At 42.9% G+C, this 23,582-nt stretch overlaps 1 protein-coding gene across 1 annotated transcript; it reads right to left on the reverse strand.

Annotated features, from left to right (window-relative positions):
- Positions 1-1,819: 1,819 nt before the first annotated feature.
- Positions 1,820-23,582, reverse strand: LOC142432118 (uncharacterized). Its single transcript, XM_075537217.1, has 4 exons — positions 23,384-23,582; positions 17,142-17,220; positions 12,806-12,932; positions 1,820-9,652 (listed from the first exon to the last, which is right to left on the reverse strand). The coding sequence occupies exons 2-4, from the start codon at positions 17,154-17,156 to the stop codon at positions 7,803-7,805; spliced, it is 1,992 nt and encodes a 663-aa protein (XP_075393332.1). The 5' UTR covers positions 17,157-17,220; positions 23,384-23,582; the 3' UTR covers positions 1,820-7,802.

Below are 23,582 nucleotides of genomic sequence, written 5' to 3' on the forward strand. Positions count from 1 at the left end.
TCTGACTCCTTTATTTTAATCTCTCTCCCATCTTCTATGGCTTTATGTGATCTTTATATATCATAACCATACAGTTGCACCTACTGGACCCGTGATGGTGTGAGGCACTGGTCTCCCCACTCACAGTGCCACACTGATTTCCACAGTGGTTGCACGATTTTACTGGCCACCAGTAGCGTATGAAGGTTCCAGTCTCTCCACCTTCTCTCCAGCATTTGTTGGTTTGCATTTTTAAAAACATTGTTATTAATCCTGGGGAAACATGTTACCTCAGTATTGTTTTGATTTGTATTCCTTGAATGGATAATAATCATTGGCATTTCTCCCTATGTTTCTTGGCCACCTGAATGTGTTCTTTGGTGACGTGGCCGTTCATGCCCTCTGTTATTAAATTGAATTATAGGTATTTTTCGGGTTAAAATTTCTATCAATTTTAGAGATGAGTGCCTTGTCTAGTATGGTTTGGTGAGATGAAAAGCCCCAGTCTTGGCTCTCTTTGTACTCTTTTGGTGCAATCCTTTGATGCACAGAAAGTGTTTAGGGAGGACCTGCTGGTGTACTGTGATGCATATGGGAGGCAGCTGCTAACTGGGCTAGGTTAGCCCATTTGAAAACACCAGCCACTCTGAGAAAAATAAGGTTTTCTACTTTCATCAAGTTATACTCGAGGGTGGGGTGGAAAGGGGGAACCGACTACAGGGATCTACATAAACCTTCTCCATGGGGGACGGACAACAGAAAATTGAGTGAAGGAAGACGTCGGACAGTGTAAGATATGACAAAATAATAATTTATAAATTATCAAGGGTTTATAATGGATGGGGGAGTGGGGAGGGAGGGGGGGAAATGAGGAACTAATGCCAAGGGCTTACATGGAGAGCAAATGTTTTGAGAATGATGAGGGCAAGGGATGTACAGATGTGCTTTATGCAATTGATGTCCGTATGCATTGTGATAAGAGTTGTATGAGCCCCCAATAAAATTATGTTTTAAATCTAAAAAACAATAAAATAAATAAAGTTACACTCTTGGAAACCCACAGGGGAAGCCTGCCCTATGGAGTCACTATGAATTGGAAATGACTCAATGGCAGCGAGTTTGGTTTTGAGGTTTGTTTTTTGAACGCTATGAATGTGAAGTTAGCTGGAATTGATTCCAGGGGCCATATACAGCCTTGGTCTATAAAGTCTTGATCTGTTAGTTTTCTGCTGTTCTGTGTTTCCAGAAACTGTTGTCTAGTGCTGAAAGAGTTTGGGTTTGGGGTCTTTAATACCCTGAGGGGGAAGTAAACAAAAGTGGAGCTGCTTCCCCTTAAACAAACCTACACCCCACTAATAGGACCATGGTCACATATCTAGTAAGACAGTACCCAAACTTACATTCAGTGACATATTTGTATGAGGGGCCTCCCAAAATAAAAATTTCCAAAAAATTTTGGAAACCTGCTTGTATAACAGGCATTCCTACAAATAAATATTAATATTTTATTCATGGTTTGAAGATTCGGTGTTTAAAAAAGTCAATATTTCAAATAATCTATGTTATCGATTAAACCCAAATAATTAATGATTGACATTGTTTTCCTAGACATTGGCAAGGTGATTATAAAACTGGGGTGGAAAAGCAAAGAGCTGTAAGGAACTAGGAGATGCGTATAGAATTAGTCTTGAAAACCCACAGGGACAGTTTTAATCTGTCTACAAGATCCTGAGGAGTCAGAATCTGCTTAATAGCAGTGAGTTTACATTTATTTTTTGAGCAAACAGTTTAGAAAAGAGTAAGTCAAAGTAGCCAACAACCAATGAAGAGGTATTAAAGTTTATTAAGGCCAATGAAACTGCAAGTTACAACCATCTAGCTCAGAAGCAACAAAGCCCACATGGAAAAAGTACACCAGCCTGTGTGATCACGAGGTGCCAAAGGGATCAGTTATCAGGCATCAAAGAACAAAAAATCATATAATTGCGTGCCCACCTCCCTGATACGACCACTGAAGACAAATGGGTGCATAAGCAAATGTGATGAAGAAAGCTGATGGTGCCCGGCTATCAAAAGCTATAGCATCTGGAGTCTTAAAGGCTTGAAGGTAAACAAGCAGCCATCTAGCTTAGAAGCAACAATGCCCACATGGAAGAAGCACACCAGCCTGTGTGATCACGAGGTGATGAAGGGATCAGGTATCAAGCATCATCAAAACAAAAAAATCATATCATAGTGAATGAGGGGGGGAGTGCGGAGTGGAGACCCAAAGCCCATTTGTAAACCACTGGACATTCCCTTACAGAAGGGTCTCAGGGAGGAGACGAGCCAGTTAGGGTGCAATGCAGCAACGATGAAAAATACAACTTTCCTCTAGTTCCTAAATGCTTCCTCCCCTCCTCCCCCACCCCCTGCAGTATCATGATCCTAATTCTACCTTGCAAGTCTGGCTAGACCAGAGGATGGACACTGATACAGATAGGAACCAGAAACAGAGGGAATCCAGGGCGGATGATCTCTTCAGGACCAGTGGTGTGAGTGGTGATACTGGGAATGTAGAGGGAGGGTGGGTTGGAAAGGTGGAACCGATTACAAGGATCTACATGTGACCTCCTCCCTGGGGGATGGACAACAGAAAAGTGGGTGAAGGGAGACATTGGACAGGGAAAGATATGACAAAATAATAATTTATAAATTATCAAGCGTTCGTGAGGGAGGGAGGAGCGGGGAGGGAGGGGAAAAATGAGGAGCTGATGCCAGGGCCTTAAGTGGAGAGCAAATGTTTTGAGAATGATGAGGGCAATAAATGTACAAATGCGCTTTGCACAATTGATGTATGGATGGATTGTGATAAGAGTTGTATAAACCCCTAATAAAACAATTTAAAAATGGGGGAAAAAAGAAACTGCAAGTTAAATTACTCTTCAGTACCACTGCATCCTGACTAGACAGCTATAATTTTTAAAAATTTAAAGAAAACAAATATTGATTAAAAGGTGACCATTTGCAGTTTATTGGTAGTAGAGTAAACTGGTATAACCCTTTGGAAATGTCTGATATTAAGCATATCCATATACTCTTTTGGCCCCACTCACTGATGTATTACTCAAATAAACATGATAAAGAAAAAAAGTACTGCTACAAAAATCATAGTAACATTTGTGGGTTTTGTTAGGTGCCATCGAGTCAACTCAGATCCACGGTGACTTAAGTGCCACAGAATGAAACACTGCCTCATCCTGTGCCATCCTCACAATTGTTGGGTCCCTTGTTACAGCCATACCACGTGTGTATAGTCTGATCCATTCAAAGGTGCCCTGGTGGTAGATTGGTTATGGATTGGCTGCAAACCACAGGATCAGCAGTTCAACTACCAGCTGCTCCTCGGAGAAAGACAACGCTTCCTACTCCCGTAAAGAGTTAGTCTTGGAAACCCACAGGGGCCATTCTACCTTGTCCTCAAGTAGTGGTTCTCAACCTTCCTAATGCGGCGACCCTTTCATACAGTTCCTCATGTGGTGGTGACTCACTCCCCAACCATAACATTATTCTTTTTTTTCCATAAAATTATTTTCGTTGCTACTTCATAACTGTAATTTTTCTAGTTGTGAATTGTCAATGTAAATATCTGGTACGCATGATGTATTTTCATTGTTATGAATGGAACATAAATAAAGCAGAGTGATTAATCACAAAAAACTCTGTAATTATATCTTGTGAAATGTTCATTTCTAATGGCAAATCAATGAAATTTTGTCTTGAATCATGGTGTAGCATGGGTAGCAGTCTTCATGCCGGGTACTCATAGGTGGGTGTATCTGCACTTGAGTGGACCCGCCTGGAGACAGAGAAGTGGTGTCTTGCTTCCTAAGATGTTTTCTGATGGTCTTAGGTGACTCCTGTGAAAGGGTCGTTCGACCCTCAAAGGGGTCACGACCCACAGGTTGAGAACCACTGTCCTATAGGGTCACTACAAATCAGACAGCAATGAAGTCTGCTTGTTTGCTTATGTGGGCAGTTGGCAGGAGTTGCAGACTATGGCTAGAAAGGGCCATATGAAATAATTCACAGGACCATATCTTAGCCTTTTGGCTAATATCAAGTGTGGTCTAGTTCACATGACCACAATTGAGTAAGTGGAAACAATAGGTAAGACAGGATCTCTCCCTAGAGCCGCATTCTGGCTGTGAATGTTTTTTCTCCAGAATCTGGAGAACACAATGTCTGTGTCTCAAGATGCTCACCCGTGGATTGTGGGGGAGGTCACATGCTCACAGGCATCCTCCGTGAGGGCGATCAGTTGCCAGACTGCAATAGGCCCACTCCCAGCTGTTAAAGACAATGGACGCCTGCAATCATCTATTTGGTTCTGTAGGTGGGGTTTACACACTACTGATAATGGATCCTATGGAGACCCAGAGAATAGGTCAAAGTTAAGCTGCCATCCTAAATCTAGGATCCGCCCTTCTTGTCACATGTATACCCCCAATCCCTCCTCTTCCTATTGCGTGTATGTCCCTAGACCACTCCCTCTCATTACTGTATTACCTATAGCACAGCCCCTTCCTGTGAATGTATGTCCTCACCTGTAATTAGGGGGCTTGCATATCCCCAGAGAATATAAAAAGCCTGGGCTAGCATTAAAATTTATCTCTCTCCCTCCACGTGGACCACCAAGCAGGGGTGAGCATGCTACCATGAATCGTGTCTGACTCCATTTATTTCTATACTTCTATCTCTCATGCTCTCTATAACTTTACTATGATCTTTACTTATTATCGCTGTACAATTGCGCCTACCGGACCCGTAATGATGCGTTAGGAGCTGGCTTTCCCTGACAGTGGATGTTGTTAGGGCAGAGATAACCATGCCTGAGCACATTAAATGATCACTGTAGTGTCTACAGATGACCCCTGAATCTGCTTTGTCCTTACTGGTTCCATGTTCCCTAATTACTTCCCTAAATATTCTTCGGCAGATAAATCCTCCCCACCTCTTTTACATTTCAAACATGCGTATCCCTCTTCATTCTTTTCTCTGAAATCTGCCCTTTCCCTGTTATGGATTGAGGATTTTAGAAATGCTAGAAATGAATCACAAAGATTTACATACTCGCATCAATTTTTCTAGCTATTCAACAATCTGAGAATTTTTTACATTTAGAAAATGATTTTACAACGGAAAAGCTTTCTGGGGTCTCGTGTTGACATTAAGGAGTTTTGTGGAATAGTGACACACTGGGCTGCTAGTGGCAAGGTCAGCATTTCAGAACTACCAGCTGTTCCTAGGGAGAAAAATGAGGTTTTCTACGCCTGCAAAGAGTTGCCCACTTGGAAACCCATAGGGGCAATTCTACCCTGTCTTGTCACTATGAATTGGAATCAACTTGACAACAGTGCATTTGTTTTCTTTTCTTTTTACAGGCTTTTTAAAAAAAAAACATTTTATTAGGGGCTCATACAACTCTTATCACAATCCATACATATACATACATCAATTGTATAAAGCACATCTGTACATTCTTTTCCCTAATCATTTTCTTTTTTTTTTCACTTTAATTTTAGAGGCTATATAATGTAGGTCAATCATACTTTTCCAAATACTACATGATTTACTGATTGGGTATGTTAATTCTCACTGAAAAAATTTTAAATGCTAAAAAATGTTTCTTAGAGCCAGAGAAAATCACTAATTGTCATGACTCTCTTACACATGCTCTTAAGCATGGGTACATATGTATACACACGAGTATAAAACCTATTTCCCCCAAAGCCAGATGCAGTCTGATGGTGTATTTATCTGTATGTCATCTTTTTAATGCCTTCTTGCTATTACAAATATAGAAACTAAAATTCCTCTAAGTGAACACTTGTTACTTCCATTCAAAAACCTTCAGTGACATCATTGATGATGTGGCAGTCTTTTTTTGGGGGGGTGGCGGGGGTGGCATAATCACAATTCTCAAATTTTAAAAAAGCACCCTATACATCTTAAAACAGACCCTTTTGTAAGATATAACAAAATCATAATTTATAAATTATCAACGGTTCGGGGCGGGGGGAAATGAGGAGCTGATGCCAAGGGCTCAAGTAGAAAGCAAATGTTCTGAGAATGATGAGGGCAACAAACGTACAAATGTGCTTGACACAATGGATGGTGATAAGGGTTGTAGGAGCCTCCAATAAAATGATAAAAAACAAAAACTCTTTCCCCAAAACCATGCATTCTGCAAACAGAGAAAAACATATCCGTTTCATCCCAGTGGTGCTTTTGATATACTTATCGAATTCTTCATTTGGGGGGATTTGTTTTGGGTGTAGGAAATTTTATATCCTTCCAGTAAGAGACAGTCCCTACCTGGGAACATTTCATTTAAAGAACATTCATTGCACAGTAATTAGAAGGTAACTGTGATTAGCATTTTTGTGTCAGTGTGGCACCTGTAAGAAGATATGGGTGGAGGCTAGCCTATCAGTCTGGTTACAGCCTAGTGACATCCCGCGGAGGTGTGGCCTAGATATGAGGCTGTAGAGGCCTTGCAACCCCTTTTTGCTGGAACCAGTGTGCTACCTGAAACAGTCATCTGGTTGCTCCACTTGGACCAGCTGCCTTGCACTGTCACACCACGGGGTCCTAATGTGACCTGCTTAGCTAAGCGGCACTAGCAACCTCAATGCTTCACCACACATCCTTCAAACTCCTGCATCTTTGGACCCTGGGCTTGGAAGCTCTGTGAGTTGGAAAGACCTTTAGCAGGTTAACTGACCCACAAATTGAGCCAGACTATCTGCCGCTGTGTAGACTGCTTTCTGGTTATAATTCCCTTCCACAATATAAGCATCTCTACTTATATACATTCCTAAGTGTCCTGGTTTTGCTTCTCTAGGGAACCAGTGTAATACAGCCACCAAATCAAAGGCTGGATTAATATCAGAAAACTATCGATAATAATGATCAACTTAAAGATGATTAAACTATTTTATTGGCAGCTATTTTTAATCTTTTCAAAGGGTTATGACAAATCCCTGCCTTAAGACGACTGATAACCTACTCATATATTTAATACATAATCTTTAGTTGCCAAGTTAATAAACATTTTTAATCTGTACTGTCAGGGATTAAAAAACAACAACCAAGAAATGGTAAGAGAATGTGATGCTTGCTGTATAGAAGTACAGAACAGTAGACAGAGCCCTTAGCAATGAGAGCCAAGGTGGGAAGAGGATGTTGGGTGGACAAGAGTCCATTGCAATAGGTTACTGACTGACCTATTAAAAGGTCAGACTGCCGTTCTGATTTACATTTTTAATATTTCTTTGAATATTCACTTTTCTAGGTTTTGACTTCTGGATAAAGATATTCAAATACTCCATTTTCTCTCTTTTGATTCACTTTACAAACGAGTATTGAGCAGCCTCGCGTGCTAGCCAATGCTACAAGTTGATTCATTCTGTAGTTGAGGTTCGGCCCGCAGGGGACACTTTCCAGCGGATATCAAGTCGGACACGCCCATCATTTGTTAAAGGCCAGATCGCATTCTTTTTTCTTTCCAAGGCTTATCGATTATGCAGTAGGTGGCAAATGCCAGGATTCTGACTGAAGCCTTTAATGCACCACTTACTAGGGTTCTCTGGCACGTGTTGTTTAGATTACTGGGCACGTGGAACCGTGATTGGAACACAGACAGAAGCAAGGCAACTACTTTCTCTCCTAGGGCATGATGACAAGGACAAGAATTCAGGTTGTAAATGAAGATTCTTTAAAAAATATATCATTTAACAGAACTACTTTCCTGTGAGGAGTCTCTTAACAGAACTACTTTCCTATGAGGAGTCTCTGATATTATTCTTATCGATGTAACCGCTTTCAGAAGTTTTACCACCCGCGTGGGTTTTGTGATGACTTACAAGATTGGATCTCCAAGTGAAGTTTTTACCACACATCTCACATCTGTATGGTCTCTCGCCCGTGTGAACTCGCTGATGATACTGAAGTTGGGAGGACCGGCTGAAGACTTTATTGCACGTCTCACATTTGAACGGTTTCTCTCCCGTGTGAACAATCTGATGGAGCTGAAGGCTCGAGGCCTGACTGAAGTGCTTAGCACACTCCTCACATTTATACGGTTTCTCTCCTGTGTGGACCCTCTGGTGCATGTCGAGATTCAAGTTCCACTTGAAGCCCTTCCCACACACTTCACATTTGTATGGCTTTTCTCCATTGTGCACTTTTTGATGGGCTTCGAGGTGTGAACTTCGACTGAAGTTCTTCCCGCATTCTTGACACCTGAATGGTTTTTCTCCGCTGTGGGTCCTCTGGTGAGTTAGCAGGTGTGAGGCCTGACTGAAGCCCTTCCCACACTCCTCACAGTGATAGGGTTTCTCTCCTGTGTGGATCCTACAATGAATTTTTAGATCTGCTCGGCGACTGAAGCCTTTCCCACACTCTTCGCATTTGTACGGCTTCTCCCCAGTGTGTATCAGCTGATGGACTTGCAGGCGAGCACTCTGATTGAAGCCTTGCCCGCACACCTCACACTTGTAAGGTTTCTCTACATAATGAGCTCTATGGTGGATTTTAAGATACGAACTCTGGCGGAAGCACTTCCCACATACGTCACATTTGTAGGGTTTTTCTCCCGTGTGGACCACCAGGTGAACTTTGTAATGAATTTTCATCCTAAAACTCTTCCCGCATTGCTCGCAGGTATATGGCTTCTCTCCGGTGTGGATTCTCTGATGGGCTTGGAAACTTGAACTGTAAATGAAGCCCTTCCCACACACTCTACAGATGTATGGCTTCTCTCCAGTGTGGACTCCCTGATGGGCCTGAAACTGCGACGGCTGAATGAAGCTCTTACCACACTGCTCACATTTATAAGGTTTCTCTCCTGTGTGAACTCGCTGATGAATATAAAGGTTTGAGCTACAAGTGAATCCCTTTCCACACTCCTCACATTTGTACGGTTTTTCTCCCGTGTGGACCCGGCAATGATTATTAAGGGCTGATCTACGACGGAAGTTTTTACCACATGTCCCACATTTGAATGGTTTCTCTCCAGTGTGGATTCTCTGATGCTCCTGAAGATACGAAGAATGGATGAAAGCCCTCCCGCATTCCTTGCAGCTGTACGGCTTCTCTCCGGTGTGGATTTTGTAGTGTACGGTCAGTGCTGATTTACGATTGAAGACTTTCCCACACTTTTCACATTGGTGTGGTTTCTCAACAGCGTGGACTTTCTGGTGAGCTTGCAGATGTGACCTCTGACCAAAGTCCTGACCACACTCAACACACTGAAAGTGGTTCTCTCCCAGGTGAATTCTCTGGTGGTTGTAAAGACCTGCCCTATAACGGAAGCTTTTCCCACACTCTCTGCATGCGTGGGACTTCTCCCCAGAGTGCATTTGCTGGCGAAGATCACAGCTGGAGATGTCGCTGGAGATTTTTGTACATTCATGGATCTGATAAGGCTTCTCTGATGAGTCAGAAACTGGTAACCCTGTCCCAACCTGGACCGCCACATCCTCCTGTTTGTGGAACACTGAACTTTTTATCGGGGAGTCTTGGCACCTGGCTAAGTCACTTGAGATTTGTTGCCAGGTTTCCCAGCAAGAAAGCTCCTGCTGGCGCTCAGCTTGTGGAGCAATCTCCAGCCCCTTCGGGCTTTTGGCTCCTGTAACGACAGAAAATTCAGGGACGCCGTGAGATGATGGTTATTTTCTTTTCAGGGTTGCACATATATCGAAGGACAGGAGACATCCATGAATTCATAGCAGGTTTTGCTTCTATTGTTTTTACAGGTCCTGTTCTCTGGTGTAAAGAGCCAAGGAGAGGTCCCGTGGGCCCTAATTCCTAGCGCTGAGACTCCCCCATCTAACAAACACAAGGCCCCACTGACTTTAGGTTGAGTGCGACTCCTGGTGACCCCAAGGATTACACAGTACAAGTGCTCAGTGTGGTTTTCTTGAGTGAAATCTTTCTGATGGCTGCAGATCACTAGGCAATTATTTCAAGGTACTGCTGAGTAGCTTGAACCACTAACCTTAGATTAATAAATGAGCACGAGATGAGACTCTTTAAATCAACTAATTCAACTGTGTGAGGCAGTTTTAAAGTCAAGATATACATTTTAAAAATCCTAATATGATACAAATTATTAAGCTGCTGTTATTTCTATTTAATTCCGTGATCAATATGGAATCTTGGATAATAAAATAAGGTAGTAATAAACCTTAGGTGGAAGTGAAAATGAATCAAGGACTTTGGAGAAAAGTTATAATGCAATTAAAATATTAGCATATTAGTGTTTATATAATATATCCCAAAAGTGACACAGGGACCAGTGCTTACATCTATATAGCAAAAATACTTCCAGACAGTCTGAGCACTACGTACTTAGAATCTTTTATTTATTTATTTTTAAACCATTTTATTGGGGCTCGTACAATTCTTATCACAATCCATACATCCATCTATTGTATCAAGCACATATGTATATTTGTTGCCACTTAGAATCTTTTTTGTTGATACAAATCACCTATCATCTAATGATTATTGCAAACTGTGACACCTCTAAAATAACTCAGGTTAGAAATGTTATTTTCTAAAATGCCTATCCTAATTGGTATTTTAGAGTTTTCAAATTTACATAAAGCATTTTAATATGTTTATAAATGTTTTCATTAAACTTCTCAATTAAATATTAAAATGTATTTGTGAGCAAATTTTTACCAAGGAGAATTTCACTTTCTCCTTAAACTCACCATTACCTAGTCAATTCTGACTGCAGTAAAATCCACAGCGATCTTAGAGAGCAAAGTAGAACCGTCCCTGTGGGTTTTGAAGACTCTAGATCTTTGTCTTAAGTTGAAAGCCTCCTCTTTTTCTAAGAATAGTCCATTCAAATCTGCCTCATTTGCAATTGTACACATTTAATCAGTTCGTGTGTAATTCTATTGTGGGTTATCTATTGGAAAATTACTTTAATATCTAGTGGAGGGTGAGTGGGTTGGAAAGGGGGAACTGATTACAAGGATCCACATGTGACCTCTTCCCTGGGAGAGGGACAGCAGAGAAGGGGGGAAGGGAGACTCCGGATAGGGCAAGATATGACAAAATAACGATGTATATATTACCAAGGGCATATGAGGGAGGGGGGAAAGGGGAGGGAGGGGGAAAAAAAAGAGGACCTGATGCAAGGGGCTTAAGTGGAGAGCAAATGCCTTGAGAATGATTGGGGCAGGGAATGTATGGATGTGCTTTACACAATTGATGTATGTATATGTATGGATTGTGGTAAGAGTTGTATGAGTCCCTAATAAAATGTAAAAGAAGAAAAGAGAAAAAAATGATTAGGGCAAAGACTATACAGATGTGCTTTATACAATTGATGTATGTATATGTATGAACTGTGAAAAGAATTGTATGAGCCCCAATAAATGGTTAAAATTTAAAAAAAATATCTAGTGAGCTCAGAGGCTCCAGAAATTTGACTTAAATGCCTGAGAGAAAAATACATTATCCTTTATGGACTGAAAAACAGCACTGGAGTAGAACTCCCTTAGGTTTTGAGTCTATGACTCCTGCAGGACAATGGGAAATGGAGGAAGGACAAGGCTTTCTACTCCTGTAAAGACTTACCATCCTGGAAACACACAGGGACAATTCTACCCTGTCCTATAGGGTTACTACGAATCAACGTTTCATAGAGAATTGCAGGAACTGAGAATACGACAGGTCGCCTGGCAATGGAATAGGAGGATTATTTTCCATGATCTGGCTTATGTTCAAAAGGCCCTCCCTGCATGAGAGTTAGAGAGGAAAAGCGACTGGTGGGGGGAGAGGGGAGGAAAAAATAAAGAGCTGACACCGAGGGCTCAATAGAGTAGATGTCTAGAAGAGAATTAGGGCAACATACGTATAAACCTGCCTGACTCAACTGATGTGTGGATTGTGATAAGAGTTGTACAACCCCCCAATAAAATGATTTTTTTTTTTAAAGAAAAAGCGACTAAAGAAAGATGGTCTCCATACTTTTGGCACATTATTGCTTGATAAAGTAGAGAGTTGGTGAAAAAGAGCAAGACCTTCACCAAGATGGATCGATGCACTTACTAAAACAATGGCCTCAATAACCGCAACAGGCGTGAGGGTGGCTCACGACGGGGCAATGCTTGGTTGTCATCGGTTTGCTCGTAGTTAGAACTGGTTTGATTTCACTTCACAACTACAATGAGTGCTTGAAATTCCATGTGCATTAAAATTAAAATATTCTTATAACACCTCCAAAAAAAAAAGGAAAAAGAAAAATGGGCCGAGTAATGCGAGGCTTTGTGAATGTAGGATATGGGCCCCATGGGGAGGAATCAGGTAGCCTATAGGAGGGAGCTGGAGATGCAGCCAGAGAATTCTCCACAGAGAGTGGCCACAAAGGCATGCTCACTGGTCAACATCTCAAATTTAAGAAAATGAGGCCCGTGTTGGACTTCTGGCCCACAAAACTGCAGGACAACCCATCTGTGCTGTTTAAGCCACCACATCTGTAGTAATTGTTTCGATAAAAGATATACTCGACTCATAAAACACCCTAGAGATGTCTGAAGAACAACAAGGAGAACTGGCAAGGAGATTGGTGGTGCATCAGGAAAATGGGGCCTGGGGATCAGACCATGCGTACTTTACTTGGTATTCTCTACTGGGTTGTTATTTCATACAAATATCATGGGTAGGAGAGTCAGTTCCCCAAATTCAGATGACCATTCCAGAAGCCCCAAAGCCCGAACTCCCGAGGAGTGAAAAAAAAGCTCCCGAGGGAGGCTGACCTCACCTAACGAGACCAGGTTTCTGAAGTTCTCCACCATCACATCTCGGTACAGCTTCTTCTGGAAGGGGTCTAGTAGTCCCAGTTCTTCCTCGGTGAATATCACAGCCACATCTTTAAATGTCACTGATTTCTAAAACATCAATACAGGAATACAGTCTTAGAAGTACCCTTCATTTGAAAAAGGGCAGCATTAACATGGTTGGGAGGATATGGAAAAAAGGGAGTTGTTTGGGATTTTTAAAGACATGAGTCAACTTATAGATTTCTTGGCTTTTCTTCTAACAGCCAAAGTTGTGGGAAACAGGTTTTGCCCCAGGCTGTTCCCCCATATTGCATGCCAAACCTAAGGTGCTGCTTACTAACACATGTCAATGACTATACATTTGGAGGTCAACTGCTTGAAGGTTATCAGGCATCTAGAGCAATCAGATCCTATAGTCTGTCCCACCTTAAGTAAGGCCCACTCTTTTCTAAAAAGGAAAATGGATTGTTACCCTCAAGTAGAGCCCAAAGACAAGGATAAGCCAACTCAAAGAGGACCAAGGTTAGGCTGCCATCTTGAATCTAGGGTCTGTCCATCTTGTCACATGTGTACCTCCCTTCCTATTGTGTGCACACCCCTAGCTCATCCCCTTCCTGTCACGAGTCTTATTGTAAAGCCCCTTCCTGTTACATATGCGGTTATCTGTAATCAGGGGGATTGCATGTCCCTGAAAGGTATATGTGCTGTGATTGGAAATATATTCTCTCTCTCTGCATGGGCCTGGCTGCTGAGATGACGGCCATCCAGGAGGTGAGCAATTACATGCTTTATCTTGCCTGATGTCTCTTTAATTTTACCCCTCAATTACACAACCACCCCTTGGGCCCGTTCGATCGTGGGAGCTGGTACCCCACACAAGGTCATATTACTGTTTTTCCTTAGTTTCACTGAAACAGGGTAATGGATCAAAGTCCTTATATTTTCATTGGGTGTCCTCATAGTATCAAGTATGAACAAAACTTAAGCAAAAACATGTGTGCTGATGCTCGGGCAAATTTTTCATACACGTTCTTTCATATTGCCAGCTACTGTACTCTTATAAAAAAGTTTACAAACAAACAAGCAAAAGTTTACAATTGTCAACAGAATGTGACAGTATTCGCTCCCTCTTCTCCATACAGAAAGAAGCATCTAAATATTTGAGGAAAAGCTCCACTGTCTTGTCTCTGAATGCCGCTTTCCCAAACTTCTGGAAGTTCACTTGTCTATGGCATTAAGTGCTTAGTGAACCCCAGCTGCCATTAAGCTGCCACGCACACACCTGTCAACGTATACTGTGGTGACCTGTCTGTGGTTCTGATGCTGGACGATCACTCATTGGGTGCAGGGATCATGTGTGTTCAAACATCACGTGGGCAGGCTGCGTGCTGTAATAGGAGGATAGGTGTTGGGTCCTTGGGCCATACTTAGGCAATCTGTGTGCTCAGCATGTAATCTGAGAAGCTGAAGCGGAGGAGGAGGAGCTTGACAGCGGGCTGGGAGGATGACTCGTTAATGACCTGGGATTTGCCAATGCCAACACTTACTGATGACACCTCCAGAATGGACTACACATACACAAACACACACACTCCTCACAACTAGACTACTAAGCAGGCGTATGATAAATGGAGAACAGATGGAAGCTGTAGAGGATTTCTGTTGACCTGAATCCCTAATCAATCAATGCTCATGGACACAGCGGTCAAATCAAACTATGTATTCCACCGGGCAAATCTGCTGTAAGAGATCCTTTTAAAAAAATGTTAACAAGCGAGGTTGTGTGTGTGTTGGGGGGAACGAGGCTGATACCACCGGCTCAAGTAGACAGAAAATGTTTTGAAATTGACGACGGCAACAAATGGACAAATGTGCTTGACCCAACGGATGGTTGGATGGATTGTGATAAGAGCTGTAAGAGCCCCCAATAAAATGATTAAGAAAAAAGAAATAAAAGGCAACAACAACAACAAAAAGCAAGGATGTCATTTTGAGCCCCTGTCCTAAGCCGTAGTACTTCTAATCACCTCATCTGCATGCAGACGCTGGACACTAACGAAGAGAAGGGGGATGTTTGAATAACAGCATCAGAGATGGTCCTCCAAAAGCAGTCTGGGCTTCATCCTTCCTTTCTGGCTGCTGATAAGATTTAACTAAAATAAGATAATCCCCTTTTTCTGAGCCTCTCTGGAAGGATCAACAGAGCAAAGCCTTTCGGGAATTTTCGGCTCAGCTACTGTATCCCAGTCCAGTAGTGCCTGAGCCTTCGTGTACTCTTTCACAGATACGGTTTCTGTGGTGAGATCTTTTCCATCAAAATGCACCCTGTTAACAGTCAACCCGACTAAATCATATACTATTACTGACATCTTCCAAAACCATGTCCTCTCCAGACGCACCAGGCAGAGAGGAATGTACTCAGTGGGGATATTCATTCACACTCAGGAAAGCATGTAAGGCAGCCATCTCAAGCATTCATCTCCCCATGGCCTGCTCTGCTTCTCTGCTGCATTAGATAACTTGTTGCAAAGATCACACGGAATTTACAGACACTATTAGGGATTATGGGGTTCACTGGAGAAATGACAAGTGACAATATTCAGCATTAGAAAGTACTCAGGATACACTTCTTGGATCAGGATACCTTCTTGTCAGCAATGCCCTCAGGCAGGCATCTCTCTGGGCCTCTTGGCTAGAGAGTCTCTTGGCCCTGTGGCATCTGCCCTGTTCGGGCAAGCACTACAAAACTCTTTAGGCTCCGCCATGCTGAGAGGCACCTGACTCATCTAGTGAGCTTCCAGCCTAAAGATGCTCAGCTTTCTTGTTCCATGGGCCCAGAAGCCAACTGCGCCCTCTCTTGCTGGTCTCCTGCAGGCCTCTGACTTCTGCCCTTTCTCTGCCACTGCTTTTTACTCTCTGAGGAAGATGCTACATCCCTCTCTGCTTCTTGGGTCACGGTGGTTCACAGTGCCAGGACTCCAAATCCCAAAGCTGTACTTCACTCATAGTTCTTTCTCTCTTTCTTTCTTATTTATTTATGGTTCTTTCTTGGTGACAAGGAAATCTCCCTTTCTGAGGGAAATAGAAATATTTCTCCCAAGTTGTCTCCCAAAAATATATGTTAGACTTAGGACACTGCTTGTAGCTAATGGTAAATGATTGTCAAGTTACCTCCCTGAAGGCAGTCAGTTGCCAGACTACTGTCTGGGCCCACCACAGGTAGGGCCCACTCCCTGCTGTTAAGAACAATGGGCTACTTCTCCCTAAAGGCTTGTGACATTAGCCTGGTCCCTGTAGGTGGGGTTTACACCCTACTGATAATGGTTTCCACAGAGAGCCAGAGAACAGGTCAAACCTGCTCAGTGACATCCAAAGTTAGGCTGCCATCCTGACTCTAGGATCCGCCCTTCTTGTCATACGCGTACCCCTAATCCCTCCTCTTCCTATTGCGTGTATGTCCCTAGACCACCCCCTCTCATTGTTGTATAACCTATAGTGCAACCCCTTCCTGTGACGTATGTCTTTACCTGTAATCAGTGGGCTTACCCTCCCCCCAAAGATATATAGGCCTGTGTTAGCAATATAGAGCTCTCTCTTGGGCTCCCCTGTTGACCTCTCATAGGTCCCCCTTCTCCTCTCCTTTCCTCGCTCCTCTGTTCCCTTTCCCCTTGTCCTTCCTTCCCTTCCCCCTCTCTCCATGTGGACCACCAAGCAGGGCTGAGGTGAGCATGCTACCATGAAATGTGTCTGCCTCCATTATTTCAATCTCTCTTCTATCTCTCATGCCCTCGATGACTTTATTATAATATATATAAATCATTCATATATATATATATATATATATATATATATATATATACCATACAATTGTGCCTACTGGACCCATGATTAGTGGGGGGGGAAACCACCCCCCAACACCTTTCCACCTGGGATGTGGAGTGAGCGCAATGGCAGAGTAAACTGACCAATCACCAAGTGAGAGCACCATACACTTCATTTGCATGATCTCTCTTCACCAGGATGTCCTGTGCCTTATTTACATGTTAAGCAGGACAGCCAATCCCCTCGGTTGCTATGAACACCTCACATTTGCGTAGTCCTACTCAGTCATTTGGCAGAAGTTACAAATGACAGTTACAGGTAGAAGAGCTGTAGTAAGTTATTCAATAACCGTAGAGAGCAAGTAAAAAATAGCCAACACACACAAGAAGTCCTCAAATATCTCTTTGTTTTTCCCACCAAAAGAGAGAAAATTGTGTATCTGATCTGAGTATGGAGGAAGGAATTTTAATAGTCAGAAAAATAAGCCCCGCTCACCTTGAATAGACTCATTTTTTTACTTCTGGCTTCCGGCGAAGCACACAGAGTCCTGAGATACACCACGGTCCAGGGAAAGCTGAACATGGGAAAGAGAAGGACAGAAAAAGGTGGTTAGGAATGCCCTTCACTTTCATGAATGCCTATCGTAAATTAAAGACTCCGTGGTAGAGTGGTGAGTCAGGAGTTGGCCTGCTAGCCGCAAGGTCAGCAGTTCAGACCTGCTATCAACTCCCTTGGAAAAAGATGACAGTTGTCAGCTCCAGTGAAGATGAACAGCCTCAGAAAAACCTGAGAGGACCCTGTCCTAAGGGTGGCTCTGAGTCAGACTTGATTCAATGGCAGTGAGTTTGGAGCTGGGGTATCGTGAATGGCCAAGGCATCAGGTCCGCCCGAGTGTTGCCTCGTGACTCCCAAGGTAGCAAATCTGATTCCAGTGCCATAAATACTGAGATAGTATAACGTACCGATTAAGCGTTAGCTCTGAGCCAATATGTGTGTGTGTGTGTGTGTGTGTGTGTGTGTGTATGGGTCTTCTTGTGGGTATAACTTGGTCTGAGCTGTACTATCATCTTGGGCAAATTAATAACATCTCTTTGCCTCCATTCTGTCACCTGTAGTTCAGGAAGTAAGCATCCTCAGTGATGGGATTGTAACAAGGGAGCCACAAGTGTACAGGATTTCTTATGTTCTGGTGGCCGCAGAAAAGCATGATATTCCACAGGATGCCGATTGTTCTCACCAACAGCGTTTCAACCAGGGACATGTGGTAAGCAGTGTGAGCCACTGAAAACCTGCCACACAGGCTCGGCAGTCTTCCCTAGGGAACTTGTTGCCTTAATAATAATCCCCCAACAGGCATACCCAGTGATTTTCTGAAAGGTGTGAAAATGTGAATTTCCAGGGGGTAAGCAGGAATGTCGGGAACAGATCTTTTTGTCAACACTGAACAGAAAAGTGCTACTGCAGGTCCTGGATAAATCTAGTAATACTGGGCGATTTTAGATGGAGATTCTGTAGACCCTTTAATTCAAAAAATATCTCTTTAGAAAAGTTCGGCAGCCTCTTGAAAAGTGACACACAGACCTACCAATGGCTCTAGCTCAGTGGTTCTCAACCTTCCTAATGTGATGCTTTCAAACAGGTTCTCATATGGTGGTTGACCCCCAGTCACAAAATTATTTTTATTGTTACATCATAACTGTAATTTTGCTACTGTGATGTATCGTCATGCAAATATCTGATAGGTAGGATGTATTTTCATGGTTACAAATGGAACATCATTAAAGCATCGTGATGAATCACAAACACAATTTGTAATTTTATACTGTGAAATATTTATTTCTAATGACAAATACATGAAATTTTGTGTTAAAGCATGGTGTAGCATGGGTAACAGTCGTCACACCAGGTACTTGTAGGTGGGCATATCTGCATGTGTGTGGACCTACCTGGAGACAGATAGAGGAGTGGTGTCTAGGTTCCAAAGACCATGGGACATAGGTGTTTTCTGATAGTCTTAGGTGACCCCTGTAAAAGGGTCATTCAACCCCCTCCCCAAAGGGGTCATGACCCACAGGTTGAGAACCACTGACCTAGCATTTTGAAGCCACAGGACCGATGCAAGAAAAACGAAAACTCATGTCCACACATGCACAACTCTCTATACAAAAACTTACCTGTGTGTGTCCATAGTAGGATTATTCATAGAATGGACAAACAATAGTCTATCTATGTGATACAAAAATCACACAGCACCACAAAGGGAAATACAGACATGCTACAATATGAATGAACCTCGAAACCAGGCTACATGAGAAAGCCAGTCAACAGACCGTACATTATGTGATCATATTTGCTTGAAATGTCTAGAGGAGGCAAATCTACAGATAAGAAGGTATCTGCATACAGATATACAAAGTGGTTACTTGGGGTATGAGAGATCTTATTGAAGACAGTGCTACTTCTTTAAACGGATTCAAGGTGATGACTGCACCACTCAGTAAAGTATTTAGAAAAAACCCACTGTACCGTGCACTCGAAATTAGTGGATTCTGTAATATGTATACTTTTGTCACGTTTATAAAAAGAATGATTTAATTATCTACAGCCCATGCAAATTAACAAGACTGAATTGGGTCCGCATTGAAATAAAACCGCTATTTGAATAAAGAAAGAAGAAACTGATCTTTAAAGAATGGCTACTAAGAATAATTCGACAGTAGGAAAGTGGCAGCCCAAGGAACACAGTGAGCGGATCAATAACTGGACAAACCAACATCACTGGCCTCCTGACACGCTGTGTTGAGAAAGGTACTTCCTAACTTCTGCGGATCCTCACTGATGATGAATCTGAATCTACCCAGGGAAAATACCAGACAAGCCCCAAATGAAGGCCTGTCTTTACAAAGATCCATGCTCTTCAAAAACACCAAGATAAAAGACACAAGAAAAGGTTGAGGAATCATTCTGGGTTACAGGAGACTATAGAAATATGAGAAGTCCTGGGTTGCTAACCACAAGGTGAGCAGTTCGAGCCCACCAGCCACTGCAAGGCTGTCCCTGTTCCGGTGAAGATCGACAGGACACTTGGACATTCACTGGGTTTGTTCTAACTGTCCTTTATGGTTGCTAGGAGAATTAAATGAATGGCAGTGTGTATGACTCTTGGTATGGAAACAGGACACTGAAAAGCAATGAATAAATGAGCCCATAAACTCAGCAGGGGCACTTTTAGAGTAGATTTGACTGGATATGGATTCTTGACTTAAAACCGATGATCTGCTCTGTAAAACCTTCACCTAAGTCACAATAACTTCGATCCCATTGATTCTAAGACACAGTGACCCGATAGGACAGAGTAGAATTGGCCCTGTAGGTTTTCTGAGGCTATAAAAATGTATGGGACTAGAAAGCCTCATCTTTTTCCAGCGGAGAGGATGGTGGTTTCAAACTGCTGACCGTGTGACTGGCAGCCCAACTCTTAACCCATTACACCACCATCAAGTCACAGAAACAAGCAAACAGAAGACCATACTGGAACAAAACATCAAATTACTATTAAATGTTATCTACTAGTATCCAATAGACAAAACCGTGAATGACTGTTATCTAATGAAACATCTAAAAGCATTTACCGGTAGTATACTATGCCCAAACCGGACAACTCATCCCGTTTAACTGTCTCTTACCAAGATGCTCCAGCATTTCCCCCAGTGTCTGGGCTTCTTGGCTGTAGATATTACAAATAACATGCCTTTAATTTCAGGCATATTTCTGATAGTACTTAGCTGATGGACAAATAAGCAAAATGTGAACAGCTTGTCAATCTAGGTAAACAGAATTTGGGAATTATGCAAAAAAATGTTCATCGTTTTCCCATAGGTTTGGAATGACATTAAAAAATGAAAGTTTTTTTTAAAAAATCTGAATAGTCATTGTAATAATAAAATGAATGATGATGATAGATGATAAATATTAGTCATTTCTTTCTGGGCAATGTTTGCACCATTTTAGAGTTTACAAAAGTAAGGGTAAAAACACAGGAAGCATGGTGTCAATTTGAAACATTTATGTAGAGAAACAGACAAAAGAACCACTACACTGATGTGTACCTCAAGCTTTGCAATTGCTAGTTTAACAGCCTGGAGTTAGAAGTAATTCAAAGCATTTTAATCTTCATACATATCTATTTTATCTGAATTCTCCAAAATGACCTGGCTCAATATGAGCACAAAATATTATTTATAATCAAATGAAAGAGCTTAGAAAAAAAAGTGTTTTTCAATTTCACGTAGAAGTTCAATGAGTCCTATTAGCTTTGCGTTTAAGATTTCCACCATCATATGATAAAATAATAATTATTTATAATTATTAAGGGTTCAGGGGGAGGGGGTAGGGAAGGGGAAAATGAGGAGCTGGTATCAAGAGCTCAAGTAGAAAGCAGGTGTTTTGAGAATGATGATGGCAACATACGTATGAATGTGATGGACACAAATGATGTATGTATGGATTGTGAAAAGCATTGTATGAGCCCCTAATAAAATGATTTTTTTAAAAAAAGATTCCCACAATCAACTTCAGTTCCCTATGGTTCACGGAGAGCAAAGGGGGTGGGGGGTGTTTCAGAAATCCATGGAAACGTGGCATGAAATGGGAATGGAATTTTCCCACGAACTTTTGGAAGCCCCCTGGTTTCTCTCAGACATGATGAATTTGAGCTCTGGATTCAGACTGATGGTGTTCCTACTTCAGTTTTGCTTTCTGGCAGTTTAGTGACTCAGGGTAAGTAACAGAATCTTCTCATCGTAAAAATAGGGTAAAGCTTAGTGCCACCGTACAGGGCCACCAAACCCACTGCCACCGAGTCCGTTCCAGCTCAAAGCACGATCCTACAAAGGGTTTCCAAGCCTGTGTTTCACAGGACCGCACATGAACTGCCAACCTATTGGTTAGCAGCCCAACACCTAACCCACAGCACCACCACGGTCCAGTCACATGGCCAGAGTGGCATCCATGTATAAAGTCACATAAAACCCTTCAGATGGAAGTTAACATACTAAAGCTTTTTTTTTTAATTTTAACAATTTATTAGGGGCTCATACAATTCTTATCACAATTCATACATATACATACATCAATTGTATAAAGCACATCTGTACAGTCTTTGCCCTAATCATTTTTTTCTCCTCTTTGCTTTTTTTACATTTATTAGGGACTCATACAACTCTTATCACCATCCATACATATACATACATCAATTGTATAAAGCACATCCATACATTCCCTGCCCCAATCATTCTCAAGGCATTTGCTCTCCACTCTAAAGCTTATTTTTTAAAGATAATCTGTTTTTTAATTTATTTAAATCATTCTATTGGGGCTCATACAGCTCTTATCACAATCCATACAGACATCAATTGTGGAAAGCACACCTGTACATTCGTTGGCCTCATCATGCTCAAAATTCGCCTTCCGCTTAGGTTCCTGGAATCACTTTCCTATTTCCCTCCCCCTCCCTCCCCGCTCCCCCTCCCTCTTTTTTTTTTAAGATCGCTTTATTGGGGGCTCTTACAACTGTTAACAATAATCCGTACATCAATTGTATCGAGCATATTTGTACTTACGTTGCCATCATCATTTTCTAAACATTTACTTTCTATTTGAACCCTTGCTATGAGCAACTCTTTTTCCCTCCCTTCTCCTTAAAGCATTGGCTCTCAACCTTCCTAAGACTGCGACCCTTTCATACAGTTGCTCATGTTGTGAGGACACAACTATAAAATTATTTTCGTTGCTACTTTTATTTTTCCAAAGCAGAACGTTGATACTTATTAACTGTCATTTTGCTACTGTTATGAATCTTTCACAAGGGTAGCTCGACCCCCAAAGGGGTCGCGACCCACAGGCGGAAAACCGCTGCCCCAAAGCTTAATTTTTATCCTTCCTTAGACGGAAGTATAGGTCAGGCACATGCTAGGACTAACTTGAAAATCGTGTTCCCTTCCCCTTTAAATATTTTTTAATGGGTTTTGCTCGCCCTTGAGAAAATAGCACAACCCAAAGACGCCGATTCAACCCTCCATCCAGGTACCATTCAGCCCCACGGATGACGCTTGGCGGCGCAAGTCTTCCTGAGTTGCTGCCCTTGCACTGATGTGCAAATCCTGCAGAAAAGAGCGCTACGTCCGACTCACCTGGGAGCCCGCTACCGTGACCGCCTCCCCGCAGCCCCTTTGGAGCGAGAAGCCGAGGGAGGAGGCTGCGAGGCCGCATCGCCGCCCTCGATAAACCACTGTTAATCCCCCTGACTCGCTACCACTTTCTTGCATTAATGGGGCCAGATTGTGCGTGCGGATCCAGCTGCCCGCGGGGGTCAGGGCAAAGGGTCAAGGCCACAGCGGCCCCTCCCCTGGATGCAGGGCTTCCAGGGACCCGAGCGGGTTCTTTATTCCCTGGGAAATTCACCAACGGCCGCGCCGGGAACTGACAAGGCTCTCCAGGTAGTCTCGGGACCGATCGATGGCGCGAGTTGTGTTTGTTGTATTTTGGGGGGTGGGGAGGGCGTGGATTCACAGGTGATAACAGGGATCAACAGTCACCGCCCGCCACCAACTGTTGTCGCACGACCTTTAGGGACACCATCGCCGGTCGCCCTCGGCCGGGGAGGCGGTGGCAGCGAGCAGGAAGCTGGGAGCCCAGGAGAACCTTAAACCGCGGGGGGAAAGGCCCAAACCCGTTACCTGCCCGCGGTGCAAGAAACGGCCCCCGGAGCAGGCGGATGCCCCCAAGAGGGGGGTTAAGCCGCCAGAATGGCCTCTCTGACCTCCCGGTACGTCATCATTTCTTGGTCCCGGTCCTGGCGGAGCCCGAGCCCAGGTCCAGGTGCAGGAAGTTCGTAGGGTGGCGAGGAAGAGCTGCACCAGGAAACTGGAGGATGTG

Source organism: Tenrec ecaudatus, chromosome 18 (genome assembly GCF_050624435.1).
Source record: "Tenrec ecaudatus isolate mTenEca1 chromosome 18, mTenEca1.hap1, whole genome shotgun sequence".
Lineage (NCBI taxonomy): Eukaryota > Metazoa > Chordata > Mammalia > Afrosoricida > Tenrecidae > Tenrec > Tenrec ecaudatus.

Excerpts from the sequence above, each read along its gene's own strand:
- LOC142432118 (XM_075537217.1), bottom strand. Across the intron at positions 9,653-12,805 it reads CAGAAACCTGGTCTCGTTAG|GAGCCAAAAGCCCGAAGGGG; the intron begins GTGAGGTCAGCC and ends CTGTCGTTACAG.